Consider the following 22,367-nt stretch of genomic DNA (forward strand, 5'->3'; position numbering starts at 1 on the left):
AGGAAGAGGAGGAGGAAACAAGGTTTGAAGGGATAGCATCCGAAAGAAAGGAACCTTCAAAAGGTGTCTGGCCAAGAAAGATCCAAAATGGGTCTTCAGCTGCCTTCTTTCCTGGGGACCAGAAACATTCTGGAGTAAAACCTTCCCCTTTTGAGGAGCTGGAACTTCTTGAATTGTTCCGTTTCCAAACCATACAATACCCCCAGCAAATTATGGACAGAACCCAAGAATCTTAAGTAATCTTTAACCAAACTGGAAGGGACATGGAAAGATGAAGAGAGAGAGGAACATAACTGAAAAGAGAGGGGCTAGGAGTTTGAGTAGATTTGCCAGGAGGAGCCCCTTCTACCACCATTCTTACCCCTGGTGGGATGGCGAGACTGTTTGCTGACAACAGCATGTTTATTAGGGTAATTCCTTTGAAACTTGGGAACACGTGAAAAAAAATAGGTTTCAAATCCTGTAAAAACATACCCTTATCATGAAGGGACTTACAGCTCAGCAACAGCAGCACAAAAAGATGCTAGTTATCTAGAGGATCATCCCATCAGCTTAGCCTTAATATCATCAAGCAAAGGCTGGAGGCAAAGCCAGGAATGCCTACTCAACACAGAACCAAAAGCAGCAGCTCTAGATGAGGCATCAGCTGCATCATAGCTGCATTTAATAGAATGTGAGCTACTTGAGAAGAGGACTCCAGTAAACAAAGGGCTGAAGTCTTCCCTTAGGAATCAGGAAGAACTGAAATAACCTGATAGGCATGAGAGAGAAGAGCGAAAATATAACTGGTCGTGTGGGTCTGGTAGTTTACAGCTCTAAAGGCCAAGGTACCAGAAGTATACAATTTCATAACCAACTTCTCCATAGCTCTGCTGTCCTTGTCAGAAGGAAGCAGCATTGTAGAAGAAACTTCATAACCAATTTCTCCATAGTTCTGCTGTCCTTGTCAGAAGGAAGCAGCATTGTAGAAGAAAAGTACAGTTTTGTACCTACCATAAATGTAGATGTCCGATAGATATGCAACTGCAGTCATAACATATGGGTTGTCCTGCCTCAGGCAGCCCTCGGTCGGCCGGATTCCAAAGTCTGGGTCCGATGTCGGCTGATGTCGCATTTCTCTCCGACGTCAGAGCGGCTGGAGTACATAAGCATCAGCCGACGCCATTTTCTTCAGTGTTTCTTGCCCCAGATGCCAGGTGCCCTCCAAGGAAGGCTGAAATGAAATAGGAAGACAAAAACAGGATTCCAGACAAATAAATGAGCAATAAACAGATACACCATAACAGATATCCCCAGCTAAGGAAAAACAGGGATAGGAGTGGACCCTAGGCATAGAGGGATATGGAGGGAGGGAAAATCCGACTGCAGTTGCATATCTATCGGACATCTACATTTATGGTAGGTACAAAACTGTTCTATGTCCTTCAAGAATGCAACTGCAGTCATAACATATGGGTAGAATACCATAGCTTAGCTGGGGGAGGAGGAATGCTCTAGGAAAAAGATGGTGTGGCAATAAAACCCTGCAGGACTGCCGAAGCAAAGCCTGCTCTGGATCTGGAGTATAGAGGGAGATTGTAGTGTTTGGAGAATGTATGCACGGAGCTCCATGTAGCAGCTTCTAGAATGTCCTTAGTAGGCACCCCTCTTAAGAATGCTGTAGAGGTGTGGCTGTAGCTCTGGTGGAATGTGGTCTGACATTGGCTGGAACAGTCTTTCCATGAAAGGAATAACAGAATCTGATGCAATGTCCAATCCATTTTGAAATAGTCTGTTTTGAAATTGCTTTTCCTTGGACTGCAGGGGCGTAATCTACAAAAAGTTGGTCAGACTTTCTACTGGTCTTAGTTCTGTCCAGGTAGTATCGAAGTTGTCTGTGAATGTCCAAGGTATGTAACAGTCTTTCCCCCTTATTCTCAGGATTGGGGAAGAAAGCAGGCAGATGAATAGCTTGATTTAAAGAAACTCTAGATACCACCTTTGGCATAAAAGTAGGGTTGGTCCTTAATGAAACCCTGTCTCTGTGGAAAATTATGAACGGTGGTATTGCCATTAGGGCCTGTAGTTCCGAAACCCTTCTTGCTGAGGTAATTGCCAACAGGAAAGCTGTCTTCCATGAGAGAAATTGCAAGTCAACTGAGGCTGCTGGCTCAAATGGAGGTAGAGTCAGTTTTTCTAGGACAAAATTGAGGTCCCAGGCTGGTACTGGGGCCTTTCTTGGTGGCTTAATGTTCTTGATTCCCCTGAGGAATTGCCTTAGCAAAGGATGTGAAAAGACAGGCGGATCAGTGTTATATCTAGCTGAAATAGCTGATGCATGTATCTTTATGGAAGAATATGAGAGACCATTCTTTAGCATATCTGCCAAATATTCCAGGATGAGTGGGATGTTCAATAATGATGCATCATGTCCCTTGATGGTATTCCAAATGCTGAATCTCTTCCATTTTGCTAAGTAAACCCTTCTGGTGGATGGTCTGCGGGCCTCTGTTAGTATCCGCTGAACTTCCTTGGAGAGAGATAGGTTGAGGTTATTCATGGGATCTCCCAGGCTGTTAGCTGCAGTGTCTGAAGGTTTGGATGCACTGTTTTGAAGTTGTGTTGAGTCAAAAGTAGAGGCCATTGGAGAAGGGCCCACTTCTTGGAGTGACATATGCTCCGTAGTAGTGGATACCAGTGTTGTCTTGGCCAGTCCGGAGCTATTAGGATCCCCTTGGGTCTCTCTGCTTTGATCTTTAGTAATACTGAGGTCATCAGTGGCAGAGGTGGGAATGCATAGATTTTTAGGAAGTTCCAGTTGAATGAGAGAGCATCTATTTTCCAAGCTTGTGGATGGTATGTCCTTGAGCAGAATTTTTGTAGATGATGGTGGAGGTGAGAGGCAAATAGGTCTACTTCTGGCCTGCCCCATGTCGAAGTGAGCTGTGTGAAGATCTTCGGATGTAACCTCCACTCGTGTGGATCTGTGAAATTCCTGCTTAGGCTGTCCGCCAGCACATTTTCTTTGCCTGGAACAAACTGGGATTGTAACTGAATGTTTAGGCTCAGTGATTTTTCCCAAAGATGCATTGTCAGTCTGAAAAGGGGGTAAGAGTGGGTGCCCCCTTGCTTGTTTATATACCACATCACAGTGGTGTTGTCTGTCCGTATCAGTAAATGGCTTTGTTGAAGTTGGTGTTGAAAGGCCTCGATGGCATGCATTACTGCCAGCATTTCCTTTTGGTTTATGTGCAGATGTGTTTCCTTTGGAGACCATTGTCCTTGTATACACCTGCCTTCCATGTGCGCCCCCCATCCAAGGTCTGAGGCATCTGTGGTCATGGTCTGTGTTATCTGTGGTTTTTTGAATGACATACCTGTGTTTGCCTGGCTTACCGAGGCCCACCATAGGAATTCCTTTTGTAGGCATGGAATGAGCGGTATGGTTGTCTCTAAGTTGTTGCTGTGTTGAGACCATAGGCTTTTTATGTACCATTGTAGCTTTCTCATGTGTAGTCTTGCTAATGGAACCAGGAGAATGCATGATGCCATGTAACCCAGGGCCTGTAGGAATCTCCTTGCAGTCATCTGGGTAAGTTTTGCCAAACCTTTGAAATAATGAGTTAACTTCTCTTGCTTGTCTTCTGTTAGGTAAGTCATTTGAGAGGCTGTATCTAATTTGGCTCCTAAGAAGATTATTTGCTGGGATGGCTGAAGTCTTGACTTTTGGAAGTTGACTGTGTATCCCAGAGCTTGAAGTAATCGTATGACATAGTCCAAGTTTTTTGTCAACATCAATTTGTTGTCCGATTGTATGAGGCAGTCGTCCAGGTACGGGTAAATTTGGATCCCCTGGAGCCTGCAATGAGCAATTACTGAAGCCATGCATTTTGTGAATACACTGGGCGCAGTAGATAAGCCAATGCCCAGCATGGGAAGGAGTTGCTGTAGAGTCAGCATTTTGAACTTTGGTACTATGAGAAAGGTGTTTAATGCGGACAAATCCAGTATTGGTCTCCATTGAGATTCTTTTCTTGGAATAAGGAACAGTCTTGAGTAAAACCCCTGGCCTTGTTCTTGTTGTGGAACTCTTTCTATTGCTTTCATCCGAGTCAGCAGAGAGATTTGCTTGATAGCCTCTACCCTCTGGTTTTGTGGTAGGTTTGGCATGCCTTGTTTTCTTGGTAAGGTATGAAAATGGAACCTGTAACCTCGGTCTATAATGTCCAAAATCCATTTGTCCTTTGTCAGTCTGTGCCAATTGTCTGCAAACAGAGATAATTTCCCGCCCAAGGGAGCTTCTATTTGTTCCCTGGTAGGCGGAAGTAGAGGAAAGTCATTGAGATTGTGGCTGTGGGGCAGGTGAAACCCCTGTGTCACTTCTTTGGTTTGCTGGCTGCCATTGTCGTCCCCTGTAAGGACCTCTGTATTGTCCTCTTCCTCGGCCATGTCTGTTTTTACCCCTTTGAAATTTTTCAGGATTAGGAAAGGACCAGTGTTTTGAAGGCCAATTCCTACTGAATCTGGGGGGTTGAACCTGGAGGAAATCTTTCACCGTCTGAACTGATTTTGCTTTTTCCTCGATGGACTTTAACACATCCTTAGCATTAGCACCAAAAAGCTTGTTCTTTTCCAAAGGTGCATCCAGAAGTTTTGCCTTTACACGATCTGGTAGAGGTTGATCTTTTAACCATGCATGTCTACGAATGACTGCCCCTGTCATAGCTGCCCTACATGAAGCTTCCAGTGCATCATATCCACACTGCAGGAAGTGATTGCTTACTTGCTGAGAGTTATGTACAGCTTCCTGCAAAGACTTCCTGTCTAAAGGATCAGGAGAGGCCAATGTTTTCTGTAAATCTTCTAACAGGAAATCCTGATATTGTAACATATGAAAAAGGCAATTCAAAGCTCTCATAGATAAAGTAGTGGAGGTGTAAACCTTTTTACCCCATCTCTCTAATGACCTAGCTTCCCTGTTGGAGGGCAAAGGATTTTTAGAGGTGGAAGCTGAAACACCTTTAGGTCCCTGAGAAATAGTTTCCAAATCAGCAGTATGGGCCCTGAATAAATGGGAATGTGTTTCTGGGACCCTGTAATACCTGTCTGGCTTGGCTGGGGCAGGAGGAAGAGAGTCAGGGGTAACACTAGAGTCAGAATATAAATCATCCAAAACATCAAGCACAGGAGGAATAGCTAAGGGCCTGTGCTGGGGCTTTTTAAGGAAAGTTCGACAGGGCTTTCTGGAATCAGAATATTCCTGGCCTTCCCACTTGAAATGTTCTCTCATGGTGTGCAGAACTTCCCCAAAAGAAATATCCTCAGGAGGGGAGGCCGAGGGGATGGAATCCTCTGCATCCGAGTCCTCATAGGTCTGGAAGAGCTCTTCCTGGCCATCAGAGTGGACAGAGTCCTCAGAATCTTCATCTGAAGGAATAGGGTCAGAGGGTTCAACCCGGGGCCTTTTATCAGAAGGAGGCTGGGATCCTCTCTCAGGATGGGCCTGTGAACCTCTAATCATAGAAATTAAGTCAGCAGCCATAGTCATAATTTGTGTCTCTGGAGTAGGCTGAGGCAAGGCTTTAGCAGAAAGATGCTTGGTCTTGCTGGCTGCCTTAGCCCTAGTGTAGGCCTTAATAGACATGGCCATAGGAGGCCTGGCAGCTCCACGTGCAGGAGTGACCTTATCTACAGCAATGGTCTCGGTCATTTCCTCGGTTTCGGTATCCGGAGGAAAATCAATAATTGGCGGAGTGATATCCGGAATCGGAGTAGTCGGTAATGCGGTGTCTTCGGTTTGGAGCGGTGGAATAACCGTCTCAGGAGGAACCGAAGCACTCACGGTAGGTTTTGGCATGGAGTCGGTGGTAGACGCGGGCCGAGGATGTCGGTCCCGGTCTTTATGTTTCTTGGGTGCTTGCGATGTCGGAAGCTCCGACGGCATTGTATAGGCAAATTTTTCGCCGAAAAAATCTTCAGCGAACTCCACCCGGCGCCTGAGAGTGCGCTTGTTGAAGCGAGCACAGGCTACACAGGCCGAGACGTCGTGGTCTGGGCCAAGGCAAGGTAGACAGTAAGAGTGGAAATCCTTATGAGGTATTTGTTTACCACAAGAAAGACAATTGTTAACTTTTTCAGTAATTTCTGACATTGGCTGAGGCAAGAAAAGGTCCCCAACGGGGTACTTAGCTTTTTTGATGACTTCGGAATCGAAGAATACAGGAGCTGACCGACCGGCACTTGCGAACTGCTTCTGCTTCGGGCACCGCGCGGCAAGAAAGACTAAAGAAAATGGCGTCGGCTGATGCTTATGTACTCCAGCCACTCTGACGTCGGAGAGAAATGCGACATCAGCCGACGTCGGACCCAGACTTTGGAATCCGGCCGACCGAGGGCTGCCTGAGGCAGGACAACCCATATGTTATGACTGCAGTTGCATTCTTGAAGGACATCTTCATAACCAACTTCTCCATAGTTCTGCTGTCCTTGTCAGAAGGAAGTAGCATTGTAGAAGAAACTTCATAACCAACTTCTCCATAGTTCTGCTGTCCTTGTCAGAAGGAAGCAGCATTGTAGAAGGCAAAAAAGCTTAGATGGCTTAACAGAAAGGGTCAGCAGAGGGGGCACTTCTAAAGGAATTTGCAATTCACAGGCACCTTATAAAATCTATCACTTCTTTTAGGCGCAGGGGGCAGGGAGTTAGGAGCCTGAGAAGCTGTGGAAAAAGCATCCAGCAAGGCAACAAGAACAGGAGGGCTAGAACAGGGCTTAGGAGAATCCATTTGAAGGAGCTCATAATACTTTTATGAGCACAATCCCACTTAAAAAAAAATCCATCATATGGGAAATTGCACCACCAAAAGAAATCTCCTCAAAAAGAAAATCAGGACTAATAGATTCCTCCTCCTCCTCCTCCTCCTCAGAGCCATAATCAAAAGGAGAGGGAATTGGAAAGAAGAGGTCAAGAATTCATCATCAGAATCCACATCCTCAGATGAAACTCATTTCCGAGGTCTCTTAAGAGGGGTAGAAGACCAAGGGGGGCAGTCACAGAGACCACCTGAGGCATTAAACAGACCTTGTGTGAAATCTTGTTATTCACGTTGAAGGTCTTTGGGAGCAGGAGAAAGGTGCTTAGTTTTCTGTTGCTTTTTCAAGCGGATGTCAGCCCTAAAGATCTTAGATGGCTCTGACCCTTGAGGGCACTGTGTAAGTGCAGTAAGAATCTCTTTTCTTACCAAGATTTGCAATCTCTTCTCTGACCAAGATTTGAGGAACACCCTAGGCCCTTCACAAATAATAAATCAGATGCAGTTCCTCCTGAATATCCAATATGGATGTTTACTAGGCCTCTAGGGATATCCAATATGGATGTTTACTAGGCCTCTAGGGATACGAGAGAAGTCGGATCCATGCTAGCCTCCAAAACTGTTGTAGCAGAGGAATCGGACTGAAAAAAAAATGGTTGGTCCTCTGGGCTTTCACCAACCTCGACAGAGGCTTCCAATGAAGGCAGTACAACCAAAGAATCCGACCAAGTCTTCTTCGTGGATGGCTGACCCTCGTAACAGGAAGATTCCTCCATTGTACCCTTAGCCAATAATTTAGGATGTTGGTTCTCTAAGTAGATTGCTAAAGAAGAGAGACAGGACTACACAAAGTTTTTGGAACAAACGCCTGACAAATGAAACAATATGTATGGTTGTGAGAAGCACCTAAGTATAAGAAATACTGATCATGACAATCCTTATGAGGAATCTGGCTTCCACACTGGTACTTCCCCTTTCTGGATAACATGAAACCAACAACCATAAAATAAGAGGAGATGAGAAGAAAAAAACCCAATGGGGCACATATCTGAAAAACAGCTTGATAACCACACAAACAAACACTCAGACCAACAATCAAAGACGGCTTTCAGAAAGGCAACAAAGTTCAGAGGATGGCACATCCGTACATCACTTTTATGCCCTATGCCATACGTGGGAATCATATGTGTGACGTACTGCGTCTTTACTACAATGTAAAGGCTTTGGTATATTTGGATGTTAGGCTATGCTTGGCAGGGGATCCTTACTGCAAAGGATACTGCAACAATGATATAGAAGGCCATCAATTCTTTGGCTGCAAAATGAGAAGTTTTCACAGGAATGGCCAATGGAATTCCAAAATACATAGCAACTAATGGTACCAAACTAAATAGTTATCAAGGGCAAGCCATACAATACAGAATGAAAAAGTGCTACTGCAGTGGTAGTGAAGTATATAATATCAGAGTACAAACACCACTTAGTGTCAGCCACAAGTAAGTCGTCTTCATCTTATAATTCTTGCAGTAACAGAATGCAACTCAGCAGCACTTAGCCAATAAATTAGCACCATACAACAAATTCAGAAGTTAAGCACACTAACTGTGAACGCCTAGACAAGAATCAAACGTCATTCTGACTTCGGCACCCAGCACTTCGAATTTATGTAATTTCTTAAACTGCATATCATCCCTACATTACATTCAATGTATCATACATTATACCTGGATTACAACAGTGTCTGTATAAACAATAGTGCTACAGAGAGTTTATATGCAATTGATAATAAAAAAGATGATGCATGGGCATAAAGGGCAATTTCAAAATAACTGTTTAACACTGATCATATAAAAAGGCAGAAGATGTTATAAAATTAGAGACCGTGTTGGGGGAGGGGCTGAAAAGTTAAGTGAACCTTACTTTGTTTTTGAAGTACACTTCAATGGGCAAAATAAATCCAGCGTACCCAGACTCTTCCACTTTATACGGTGGATCTTTGCATACTGCAACAGAAAACAGAAGGAACAATGTTAAGAAAGAATATAATTAAAATATAAACTCACAGTTTCAACAATTTAAATGGTAGAAAACCAATTCTTAATAGAAGATCATCAATATACTGGAACACAACTAAAAACAATGCCTGAGTAACTTGTGCCCTGTTAAGATGTGCCCCTTCCTTCTTTAATCAAACTGAACTCTGTGTGCACCCAGAAAACGTCTGTGTTTATCAGGGTGACCCAGAGTAGTTAAAACCAATGGGAAGTCACACAACAGTAGTTTTTCTTCTTAACAGTTAGCAAAAGAAATGTCCCTGCGACCTACCGTTTAGTCATACAGCAACAGTTCCATTCTATCACCAAACAAAACGTACAGGTTATTTAACGCATCATTAGAGCTTACTGAATTACAGTAACAAGTCTGCTTTCTTTAGTCATACTAAAGGAATACTTTAAAAAAAAGTGACCTTTCCACCAACTTCTATAATGAAGTCTTCCTTTATAACACACTGCAATCCATTACACAAAATGATTTAACTCAGCAGTGTATGCCAAATTCCATTTCTGCCATCACTTGCTGGATTACAAGCTTTTAAGACTCACACTTGAAGCTATAGGTTAAAAAGGCCACTGCCCTAAAAGGTCAGTCTGGAGAAAAGGTCCTGTTTGCATTACTGAACTGACCTCTAACCCCACAGGTGTGGTGAATGCATTCATCTTAAGCAGCAACATTGTTAATCAGGAAGAAATGAATACCCCTACTGTTTACTCACAGAACAACTTTTCAGAACCTCATGTAACACGGGATTAAATTCAGCAGAGACACTAGGTGCAGAGACAATGCATGGCCATGTGTTTCTGTAATGACCAGTAAAACTAAAAATCATTTTTTGGTATTCCAATCTGCAAAAGGACTAATGCCTAACTTTAGGATTAGACTTGAAATAAATGTTCTAATAAATTACAAATCATCAAAGCACCATCCTGGATATCAATTTCCATTTCCCATCTAGATTTTAAATAAAATAAATAAATAAATAAATAAATAAATAAATAAACTAAACTAAATTACAAAACTGCCCTTCTATACCTTCTCAAAAGAAAGCCATATACAGGTATCAAGCAATACTGGTCAGTGTCAGCTTAGTAAATTCAGCAACATACAGTGAACAAAATCAATTAAATCAAGAACTGATAACACATTTTCCTTACATAAAACCCAGTACCTATAACACATTTGCAGTAAAGTCAAAAAAGCATAGAATTTGTTCATTGTCCATACACATATCTGCAGAAAAACAGTTACTATTAATAAAATAAAATGCAAACCTAAAGCTAGTCATCCAGGACATCATTTTTTTTCTTTTTTCTAGTCTGTGAAACGCATAATTACAGCAAAACATACATTTGGGATCTCTAAATGCATTTAATAATGCCATCATTAAAAGGATCTGAAAATGGCATATGAAAACATTTTGGCCTGTAAGTTAAGCAAGCAATAATGCCCTCCAGAGTGATTGTTACCATGTAAATAACTCCCTTTCAGTGTCATCAGGCCTCAGAACACCACGGGTAGGTGTTATCTACACAGTGACACACACCCCCTGGAGGGCATTACTGCGTTAAGAGAATGGGTTGTCTGTTAAATTTATTGTATTTGTTTGTTTTATCACTATACATAGTTACATTTCAGTTTCTGACCATCATAGCTCTCAATTAATCAGCGACAAATCTCAACAGAATCAGGAACAAATCCAGGAGCAATCAGGGACACTTAAAATATTAGTACTGTTAACCTGAGACATTGACAGTATAAAAGAATGTGAATCAATATATTTATTTTTTTGAAGAGTAAAAAAAGAAAAAAGTCTATAAAACACTTCTTATTGTCATTGCTTATTACCTGTAATTCACCACCTTTTCTCCAAAACTCAGTTTTAGGAGGGATTAGGGGAGGCAGTGCTAAAACTGGAATCAAAATCAGGGGTGTCCCTGAGGTGACAGGTACGGGCTTCACATCCTGCAGAAAATGCATCTTAACATAAATCCTGTCATTATAACAACTTTCTAATTTTATAAGAATATTTAAATGCGTCCATATTTTTGAGCCTTTGCCCCCCATTATTTTAGACTTTAACTGGACTTCTTGAGTTAAGAGGTTGAAAGGTATGCATACATCTTAATTTTAAATAAGTTGCATCTACTGCTCGCTTTCACTCTCCCTCTCTCTCTCTCACACACACACACACACACACACACACACACACATTCTGCATTCATGCATGCAAGCACCAATACACTCACACATGCAGACTTATACATGAGAGGGTGCAGACAAACACATAAACTTTTCTATTTTTTGTAATTATCCATTTTGTTTTAATTTTACACTCGTAAAGAAGAGAAAGCACTGCTTAGGGAGTGTAAAATAATGGCAGCTGTTACCTCCATTACAGTCCGAGCTCCATGGCAGCTTAATATGTTGCTGTGAAGCAGGGGACTCATTTTTCTGTGGGCATTATCTGTACATAAGCACCTGCTGGAGAAAGTACAGTTGTGTACACTTACCATAAATGTAGATGTTGAAGTGTATTCACTGTTGCAGTCATCACACTTGGGTTATCCTGTCAGGGGTAGCCCTCAGTCGGCCCGAATACTAGAGGCTTAGTATTTCTACGCCGGTTGCGGTCACTTCAGGACTGACTTCAGGTCATCAGTGGTATAAAAACAGGCAGCTGACGCCATTACATCAGTTTTTCTTCCCCAAATGTCAGGAGCCCTCAATAGGGAGCTAAGTTATGGTGCAGTAAGACCACCAGTAGAAAGTAAATACCAATAGCCCTGTAAGGGTGAGGAAGACAGAGAGAGAGAGAGACAAGGGGGCTAGAGGGTGGGAAACCAGGACTGCAACAGTGAATACACTCGAACATCTATATTTATGGTAAGTGTACACACCTGTACTTTGTTCTTCGTGTTTCACTGTTGCAGTCATCACACTTGGGTTGATTCCCAAAGCTGAGGAACGGGTGGAGGCAGTCTAGAAGAGTTGGGGCTGGCTAGGATGCCCTGCATTACTGTGGTTGCAAAACCTGCCCTGGATTTTGAAAACAGAGGCAGGTGGTAATGCTTGGTGAAGGTATGAACAGAACTCCATGTTGCAGCTTCCAGGATGTCCCTGGTAGGGACCCCTCTGAGAAAGGTTGTAGAGGTTGAAGTTGCCCTAGTAAAATATGTTCTGACCCCCTGTGGGGGTGGTTTCCCATGGTGTTTGTAAGAGAAATGGACGCAATATGCTATCCATTTGCAGATGGTTTGTTTTGATATGGCTTTGCCCTCTGCCCCTGGTACAAAGCTGACTAGTAACTGGTCAGATTTCCTAAAGGGCTTAGTCCTATCCAAGTAGAATCTGAGCTGTCTGTGCACATCTAAAGAGTGCAGGATCCTTTCCCCCTTATTTTGAGGTTTAGGGAGAAAGGTGGGCAAATGAATAGATTGGTTGAGAGCCACAATGGACACAACTTTAGGCATGAAAGTTGGGTTAGTCCAGAGGGAGACCCTGTCAGCATGAAAAATGATGAAAGGTTCCACAGCCATAAGTGCTTGTAGCTCAGACACTCTTCTAGCTGAAGTGATGGCTAAAAGCAAGGCTGATTTCCAAGACAGGAATTTTAACTCTGCTGAAGCAGCAGGCTCAAAGGGGGGGGGGGTGCAGAGCTTTTCCAACATAAAGTCAAGGTCCCAAGCAGGGGTAGGGGCTCTTCTTGGTGGCCTTAAGTTGTTAGCCCCTCTCAGGAACTGTTTGATGAGAGGGTGTGAGAAGAGAGGTGGCTCACTGCTGTAATGTGCAGAGATGGCAGAGGCATGGATTTTAATGGAAGAGAAGGATAGGCCCCTGTGGAGTAGTTCTGCTAGGTAATCCAGGATGAGAGGTAAGGAGGGCTGTGCTGGGTCAGCTCCTTTAGTCTGGATCCAGGAACAATACTTCTTCCACTTGTCAGCATACGATTTTCTAGTACTGGGTTGCCTGGCTTCACATATGACATCCAGGACCTGCTTGCTTAGGCTGGCCACTGGAGGAGAAGTCAAGGAATAAGCCAGGCTGCTAGGTTCAGGGTCTGCAACTGTGGATGCAAGAACTCTCCCTCCTGCTGAGTCAGGACAGTTGGAATCTGGGGGAGGTGCCATGAAGGAAAGGGGGACAGACTGTGCTGGAGTGGGTACCAGTGTTGGCGTGGCCAGTCTGGGGAAATCAGGATTGCCCTTAGTCTTTCCTCCCTTATTTTGAGTAATACTCTGGTAAGAAGAGGTAGAGGGGGAAATGCATAGATTGAGAGGTTTGCCCACTGGAAGGATAGGGCATCCACTTTACAGGCCTTGCCGTGAGGTATCCTGGTGTAGAATTTGCTGAGCTGGTGGTTGTAGGGGGAGGCAAATAGGTCCACCTTCGGGGTACCCCATTTTTGGGTCAGGAGGCTGAAGGTGTTGTGGTTTAATTGCCACTCGTGCGGATACAGGAGATTTCTGCTTAAGTTGTCTCCCAGAGAGTTTTGGTTGCCTGGCAGGAATAGAGCTTGCAGGTGAATACGCATGGCTGAGGCCTTGTTCCAAAGGGTCATGGCTAGTCTGCAGAGTGGGTAAGAGTGGGATCCCCCCAGCTTGTTGATGTACCACATTACTGTGGTGCTGTCGGTTTTGATTAATAGAGGCCCCGGAGACAGCAGGGATCTGAAAGCTGTCATGAGCATGCTGAAAGTACAGTTGCATACACTTACCATAAATGTAGATGTTGGAGTGTAGTCACTGTTACAGTCATTACATTTGGGTAATCTGCTGACAGGTTGCCCTCAGTCGGCCTGAATAACAAAGTCTTGGGTCCTGCGTCGGTTGCGGTCTCCTCTTCCATGACATCAAGTCATCAGGGGTATAAAACATGCAGCCGACGCCATTTTAATCAGTTCTTCTTGGCCCAGATGTCAGGTGGTTCCCAAATGGGGAGCAAATATATATATATATATATATATATATATAAACTGTAAATACATAAATGCACTTTAGAAACATAAAAGTTACCTTCAACTAAAAACAAATACACCACAAAGGCTTTTGAGTATAGTGAAGGAAAGAAAAGGTACAGAAAGGGGGCTGGCAGGTGGGTAATCTGGACTGCAACACTGAACACACTTTAACATCTACATTTATGGTAATTGTACACTACTGTATTATGTTCTTCATGTTTCACTGTTGCAGTCATTACATTTGGGTAGAATCCCAAAGCTATGGATGGGAGGATGGAACTAAACCGCATTAGGAGCAGCTATAAGGCCCTGCAGGACTGCAGTGGCAAAGCCTGCCCTGGATTTAGAGGAGAGGCAAATGATAATGCTTTGTGAACGTATGAACTGAGCTCCAAGGAGCAGCTTCTAGAATGTCTCTGGTAGGCACCCCTCTGAGAAAAGCTGCTGAAGTTGAGGCAGCCCTGGTGGAATGGGATCTGATCCCCTTGGGCACAGGTTTACCATGGTGCAAGTAGCAGAAAAGTACAGTTTTGTACCTACCATAAATGTAGATGTTCAAGTGTTCACACTGCTGTAGTTATCACACTTGGGTTATCCTGCCATCAGGTGGCCCCGCAGTCGGTCAGAGTTCCAAAGTCTTGGTCCGGTGTCGGTTGCTGTCGCTTCTTCCCCGACGTCAGTGCACCAGGGGTATATAATATGCATCCGACGCCATTTTCTTCAGTTTTTCTTGCCCCAGATGTCAGGTGCCCCCACGTGGGTAGGCAATACACAATGCTAATCAAAAATATACATATAAAATAAAAACAATACCTTCAGTTACCAGCAAATACACCCCAAAGATTGTATGGGATAGAAGGGTATAGATAAGTCCAGCTAGTTCAGAGGGGATGGAGGGAGGGTAATCTGGACTGCAGCAGTGTGAACACCCGAACATCTACATTTATGGTAGGTACAAAACTGTACTATGTTCATCGTGTTACACTGCTGCAGTCATCACACTTGGGTTGAATCCCAAAGCTAAGTTTGGGTGGCTGGTCTATAAAGAGTTAGGATTGGCTAACAGGCCCTGCAGAACTGCAGTGGCAAATCCTGCTCTGGATTTAGAGTAAAGAGGCAGGTAGTAATGCCTGGTGAAGGTGTGCACTGAACTCCAAGCTGCAGCCTCCAAAATTTCCTTGGTAGGTACTCCTCTGAGAAAGGCTGCTGAAGTGGCTGTTGCCCTGGTGGAATGAGGCCTAATGTTATTAGGGACTGATTTTCCATGCTGTGTGTAGCAGTACCGAATACAGTGTCCTATCCATTTGGATATAGTCTGCTTTGAGATAGCCTTGCCTTGTGATCCTGCAACATATGCTACAAACAGTTGATCAGTTTTCCTGAAAGCTTTGGTTTTGTCCAAGTAGAAGCGTAGCTGCCTGTGTATGTCCAAAGAATGCAAAAGTTTCTCCCCTTTATTTTGGAGGTTTGGATAAAAAGTAGGCAAATGGATGGTTTGGTTAGATACCACCTTTAGCATGAAGGTTGGGTTTGTCCTTAAGGATACCCTGTCCTGATGAAAAATTATAAAAGGTTCCACTGCCATTAATGCCTGTAGCTCTGAGACTCTTCGTGCTGAAGTTACTGCCAGGAGCAGAGCTGTTTTCCATGATAAAAAATTTAGATCTGCTGTATTGGCTGGCTCAAAAGGTGGTAGGGTCAGTTTTTCCAAAACGAAATTGAGGTACCAAGTTGGTGTTGGTGCTCTCCGGGGCGGTCTTATGTTTTTAGCCCCCCTGAGGTACTGCTTTAGCAAGGGATGAGAGAATAAAGGAGGATCCGTGTTGTAATGTGCAGAAATAGCAGAGGCGTGGATCTTAATTGATGAAAAGTATAGGCCTCTGTCCAGCATCTCAGTTAAGTATTGTAAAATCTGAGGAATGTTTGAGACAAGAGGGTTAAGGCTCTGAGCCTGGTTCCAGGCGCAGAATCTCTTCCATTTTTCTGAGTAAGCTTTCCTGGTGCTAGGCCTCCTGGCCTCCAAAATGACATCCATAACAGCTTTAGAGAGAGGTGTTGCCTGTTGGACTACAGTATCTGCCATGCAGCCAGGTTTAGGGTTTTGAGCTGACCATACAGGATCTGATTGTTTTGTTGAGTCAAAAGGTGTGGAATTTGGGGCAAAATCCATGTTGGGCCCTGGGCCAAGTTCCTTAAGATAGGGTACCAGTGTTGGCGTGGCCAGTCTGGAGAAATCAAGATCATCTGTGGTTTTTCTTGTCTGGCTTTTAGGAGTACCTTTGAAAGGAGAGGCAGTGGTGGGAAGGCATAGACTTTTAGGTTTTTCAGCTGAACAGAAGAGTATCCACTTTCCATGCTTGTTTGTGATAAGTCCTAGTGCAGAATGTTTGTAGTTGGCAATTCAGAGGGGAGGCAAAAAGATCTATGTCTGGGCATCCCCATTTTTGTGTTATCATGCTGAAGATTTGTGGATTCAATTTCCATTTGTGAGGGTCCATGATATTTCTGCTTAGGTCGTCTGCCAGAGTATTTTTCTTTCCTGGCAGGAATTGTGCTTGCAGGTGAACTTGGCACATTAGAGCTGTGTTCCACAAGGTCATGGCTTGCCTGCATGGGGGATAAGAATGAGTGCCCCCTTGTTTGTTTATGTACCACATTACTGTGGTGTTGTCTGTCTTTAGTAAGAGTTGTCCTGGATGGAGAAGGTCCTTGAAAGCTGTTAGGGCATTTTGCACAGCCAACATCTCTTTTTGATTGATTTGAAGATGCATCTGGTCTGTGGTCCACTTGCCCTGAATGCATTTTCCTGCCATGTGTACTCCCCAGGCGTAATCCGAAGCATCTGTTGTTAGACTTTGCCTGGCTGTGGGTTGGGTAAATGGCTGACCCTTGTTTAGGTGACATGTCTGTGCCCACCATCGAAACTCCTGTTGTAGGCAGGGAATCACTGGAATTACTGCTTCAAGACTGTGAGAATGTTGAGACCAAACACTTTTTAGGTATCATTGTAATTTCTTCATATGCAGTCTGGCATATGGTATTAGTAGTATGCAGGATGCCATGAATCCCAGGGCCTGCAGAATTTTTCTTGCAGGGAGATGGGACGTTTTTGCCAGTAGTTGAAAATATTGAGTTAGTTGAACTTGTTTGCCTGGCGTGAGGTAAGCCATCTGGGCCATTGTATTTAAGCTGGCACCCAGGAATGTAATCTGTTGTGAGGGCACTAGTTTTGACTTCTTTTCATTTACTGTGTACCCTAGAGAAATTAACAACTTTTTTACAAATGCCAGATGCTGTAGAAGAATGTCCTTTGTCTCTGCTTGAATGAGGCAGTCGTCCAGGTATGGATATATTTGAATTTCTTTTTCGTCTGCAAAATGCAATTACTGGTGCCAGGCACTTTGTGAAGACCCTGGGCACAGTAGATAAGCCAAAGGGCAGTGCAGAGAATTGGCAGTGCATTGTACCAGCTTTGAATCTGAGGTATCTTCTACAATTTTGTCTGATAGGGACATGCAGGTATGCCTCTGAGGTCCAGATTAACAAGCCAAGCCTTCTTGCCCAGCATGGGCAGAAGCTGCTGTAATGTGAACATTTTGAATTTCGGAATCTCCAGGTAAGTATTCAGAATTGAAAGGTCCAGTATAGGCCTCCAGGCTTTGTCCTTTCTGGGGACCAGGAAGATTCTTGAGTAAAATCCTTGCCCTTGTTCCTGTTGTGGTACTTATTGTATAGCTCTCATGTCCATGAGGGCTGAAATTTGTTTTTGTGCCTCTGCCCATTGATTTTATTCATAGGTTCATAGGTAGGTACTAGGCTAACGGCCCTAGGGCCCATACCCGCCTAGCCAAAAAATGTACCCTGGCTTTCGCCACCCAAAAAAATTATTTTCCTATGCCCCTGTCGAGCAAAGCCACAGAAGTGATCCCCGGGGTGAATTTCCCATTTCTCATCCAATCATCAAGATTTTTCTTGAAGAGTGCTAATGAGGAGCTCTGTTTGACATAGATAGGTAGTCTGTTCCAGAGTATGGGAAGTCTCTGGGACAGGAATCTATCCCTCCAGCATGTTCTGTTTATTGTGGTGACAAGGTTAAGGTCCCTAGAGTGTGCTTGGAGGAATTGGGATGTCTTTAAGTGGAGCATGTCCAACAGCTCTGGGTTTGACATAGCTTTGTATGTTAGACAGAGATCGCCCCTGAGTAGGCGATATGCGATGGAGTAAAGCTGTAGTTTTTTGAGACGGTCTGCATAGGGCATCTGTTTGAGGCCAGTAATCCTCTTTGTGAGGTATTTCTGTGGTCTTTCCAGTTGTTGTAGATGTCTTGTGAGGTACATACCAAAAGGGGCGTTGTACTCTATAATGGGTCTAATGAGTGATTAGTAGAGGGGAACAATGACCTCTTTTTTTCTGGATGAGAATCCTTTTGTGATGAGATGAGCCACGTAGAAGGATTTCCTGACCACTGTGGCGATGTGATTATCAAAGGAGAGACTACTGTCCACCTGTGTCCCAAGGTCTCATCACATTTCCGGCATTAAGTAGACAACCAGCTATGTGGCAGGTCTGGCATTCCTTTTAGCTTTGGTAAAGTATGGAAGTGGAATCTGTAACCTTGAGACACAATATTCAGGACCCATTTGTTTTGGGTGATTGTTTGCCAGTTTTGAGAAAAAAGTGCTAGTTTTCCCCCTAAGGGGGCTATCAAAAGGGACGTGCTTGGCGTACGCAAAGGAAAGTCATTGTGACTCTTTCCTGTATGGTTGAGACTTGCCCTCACCTCCTTTTGGGGTTGATGTGCCCCACTGCCGTTGCCTGTTTGAGCCTTGGGGTTGAGATCCGCCTCTTGAGCGTCTGCATCTGCCTCTCTGTGGCCTGTCTGACACTGGAAAGGACCAATTTTTTGTTGGCCAATTTCTGCTAAACCGAGATGGCTGTACCTGTAAGAAATCTTTGACCGTTTGCATAGATTTAGCTTCATCCTCCATTTTCTTTAACACCTCTTCTGCCTTAACACCAAACAAGGTATCATGTTGTAAAGGAGCATCCAATAACTTTGCCTTAACATGATCAGGTAAACTCTGTTCTTTTAACCAAGCATGTCTTCAATAACAGAACCTGTAACTGTGGCTCTGAGCTAGCAAGCATTTTCTGTTTTAATTGAGCCATTAAATATTGTTGGTACTTAAGCATGTGAAACTGGCAATTTAAAGCTCTTACTGCTAAAGTTGCAGAAGTGTATACTTTCTTCCCCCATCTATCCAAAGCTCTGGAATCTCTGTCAGAGGGTACTGGATTTTTTGCAATGGAAGCCTTAACCCCTTTTGGACCCTGGGAAATAGTTTCTGGATCAGCAGAAGGGTTTTTGTAAAGAAACTTGTGAGAATCAGGGACTCTTATAATACCTATCTGGTTTGGCTGGAGCAGGGGGCAAAGAATCAGGAGATGAGCTGGATTCAGAGAACACATCATCCACAATGTCTAGCACAGGCGGAATAGCTAAGGGCCTGTGCTGAGGCAATAAGAGGAAATCCCTGAGCCTTTTCTTGGATTCTGAGTAATCCTGACTTTCCCAATGGAAATGTTCCCTCATGGTATGTAAAGTTTCCCCAAAAGAATAATCCTCAGGAGGAGAGGCTGAAGGGATAGATTCCTCAGCATCAGAGTCCTCATAGGGGGGTAGAGAGTATCCCTGGCCTGAAGAGGACTCAGAGGAAATGGAAACCTGATCAGAGGAGTCATAGTCTGTATCCTGCCTAGGCCTTTTCTCAGGAGGGGGAATGGGAACCCCTGATTAGAGCAATGAGGTCTTCGGCCATTTTAAGCATCTGTTTCTTAGGCATGGAGGACTGTCCAGGAGAATGCTGTACTTGTTTCTTTGTCTTTAATGGTACCTTTGTCTTGGCTGTTGTTTTAATGGTAAGTTGTGAAGTTCTGAAAACACCCTCAGAAGCCGGTGCCTGCTCAGCGGCTCTGGACCCATCTGAGGGATTAGTTTCCGTAGGCCCAATACCTTGAGTTTCCAGAGGCCTAGATGTCTCCACATGGGAGTCGGAAGCGGCCTGTGGCTCTGAGGTAGCGGGTGTCAGGGGCTGCAAAAGCGCTTCACTGAGAACCGGCGAACCGGCCTAGAAGAGGTTCCGTCGTCGTTTTGGACCTCGGATGCCTGTCTTTATTCTTATCTTGCGTTTTTTTGGTATTGAGGTCGTCGGCTGATCTGACGGCATGGTATAATTGAACCTTCGGCCAAAGTAGTGCAAAGCAAAATCAAAATGCCTTTTTATAGTGCATTTGTTGAATCTAGCACAAAACAGAAAACTAGTGACATCGTGATCAGGGCCTAGTCATGGAATACAGTAAGAGTGGAAGTCCTTATGAGGTATTTGCTTCCCACAAGAAAAGTACAGTTTTGTACCTACCATAAATGTAGATGTCCGAACTGGATAGCATCTGCAGTCATAACAAATGGGTTGTCCTGTCGTCAGGCAGCCCTTCGGTCGGCCGGATTCCAAAGTCTGGGTCTGGCTAAGGCTGATGTCGCACTTCACCCGACGTCATCTCTGCTGGTCTTCAGGTATAAAGGCATCAGCCGACGCCATTTTCCTCAGTGTTTCTTGCCCCAGATGCCAGTTGCCCTCTTGGAAGGCTAAATTTTGGATAAATGCCAATGTTTCCAAAAAGATAGAAGGCAAACACAAAAAATAAGCATGTATGTACATATATACAAACAAATACACCATAAGAGACCCCCCCCCCCCCAGCTAGCTATTTGGAGGGTAAATACCATAGGAGTACCACAGAGGGGAAGGAGGGAGGGTAATCCTGACTGCAGATGCCATCCAGTTCGGACATCTACATTTATGGTAGGTACAAAACTGTACTATGTCCATCATGGATGCATCTGCAGTCATAACAAATGGGTAGAATACCATAGCCAACTAGGGGAGGAGGAAGAAAAAATTATGGTGTGGTTAGGATCCCTTGCAGTACAGCAGTGGCAAACCCTGCTCGGGATCTAGAATACAGAGGTAAATTATAATGCTTGGCAAATGTATGCACGGAAGTCCAAGTAGCCGCCTCAATAATGTCCTTGGTTGCCACTCCTCGTAAGAAAGCTGTGGTAGTGGCTGTAGCCCTTGTAGAATGAGGCCTTATGTTCTGTGGAATTGGTTTTCCATGGTAGGAGTAACAGAATCTTATGCAATTTCCTATCCATTTGGAGATTGTCTGTTTGGAAATTGCTTTTCCTTCTCTTCCTGTTGCATAGGCTACAAAAAGCTGGTCAGTTTTTCTGTTACTTTTGGTTCTGTCCAGGTAGTAGCGTAGCTGTCTATGTACATCCAAGGTATGCAGCATTCTTTCCCTCTGTTTTGTGGATTGGGGAAGAAGGTAGGTAGGTGGATTGCCTGGTTTAAAGACACTCTGGATACCACCTTAGGCATAAATGTAGGATTAGTTCTCATGGACACCCTATCTTGATGGAAGATTAGGAAGGGTTGTACTGCCATTAAGGCCTGTAGTTCAGAAACCCTCCTTGCTGAGGTAATTGCCAGTAGGAAAGCAGTTTTCCATGACAGGTGCTGTAGATCTGCTGTTGCTGCTGGTTCAAACGGAGGAGTGTCAACTTTTCTAGCACAAAGTTCAAGTCCCATGCTGGTAATGGTGGTTTCCTAGGAGGTTTTACATTCTTGATCCCTCTGAGGAACTGCCTGAGTAGAGGATGTGAAAAGACAGGTGGATCAAAGCTGTATTCTGCTGAAATAGCTGATGCATGTATCTTGATGGAGGAATAGGACAGGCCTGTATGTAGAAGCTCTGCAAATACTCCAGAATGTTAGCAATATCTATATTCGACACATCTTTTCCTCTTTCAGCACTCCAAATGACAAACCTTTTCCATTTTCCTGCATAGTTCCTTCTTGTTGAAGGTCTGCGGGCTTCAAGGATAATGTCTTTAACCCTTTGGGAAAGATCTGGATTAGTTGCTGCTATGTGATGTTCCAGGCAGTCAGTTGCAAAGTTTTTAGGTTTGGATGCATGATGCTGTAGTTGTTCTGAGTTAACATCAAAGGCATCAGGGGTATTGACCACATATTCTCCTGAGACATGCTCCTCAGCAATGGGTACCAGTGTTGTCTTGGCCAGTTCGGAGCTATCAGGATTATCCTTGGACGTTCCTCTTTGATTTTCAGTAATATCTTGTGTATCAAGGGAAGAGGTGGAAATGCATATGCTGTCAGACCTTTCCAGCTGAAGGAGAGCGAATCCACCTTCCATGCAAGTGGGTGGAATGTCCTTGTGCAGAATTTTTTGAGCTGGTGATTGAGAGGGGAAGTGAATAGATCTATTTGTGGCATTCCCCATTTCTTTGTGATGGTCTTGAAGATGTCCGGGTGTAGCATCCATTCGTGAGCATCCGAGGTGGTTCTGCTTAACATGTCTGCTAGGGTGTTCTCTTTTCCCGCTACAAATATTGCCTGTAACTGGATGTTGTAGCTGAGTGCCAGATTCCAAAGGTCCAAAGTCAATCTGCATAGGGGGTATGAATGAGTGCCTCCCTGTTT

General features: G+C 44.0%; 1 protein-coding gene across 3 annotated transcripts in view; it reads right to left on the minus strand.

Moving 5' to 3' along the window:
* Positions 1 to 22,367, minus strand: part of MLLT3 (MLLT3 super elongation complex subunit) — a 1,902,592-nt gene that overhangs the window by 1,296,672 nt on the left and 583,553 nt on the right. For all 3 annotated transcript variants that reach the window (XM_044061325.1, XM_044061324.1, XM_044061326.1), the window contains exon 3: positions 8,709 to 8,791. In XM_044061325.1, coding sequence (XP_043917260.1) covers positions 8,709 to 8,791 — 83 coding nt within the window. The remainder of the gene's footprint in view (positions 1 to 8,708; positions 8,792 to 22,367) is intronic.

This window comes from Protopterus annectens, chromosome 2.part0 (genome assembly GCF_019279795.1).
Source record: "Protopterus annectens isolate FY-2018-M chromosome 2.part0, PAN1.0, whole genome shotgun sequence".
Taxonomy (NCBI): domain Eukaryota; kingdom Metazoa; phylum Chordata; order Ceratodontiformes; family Protopteridae; genus Protopterus; species Protopterus annectens.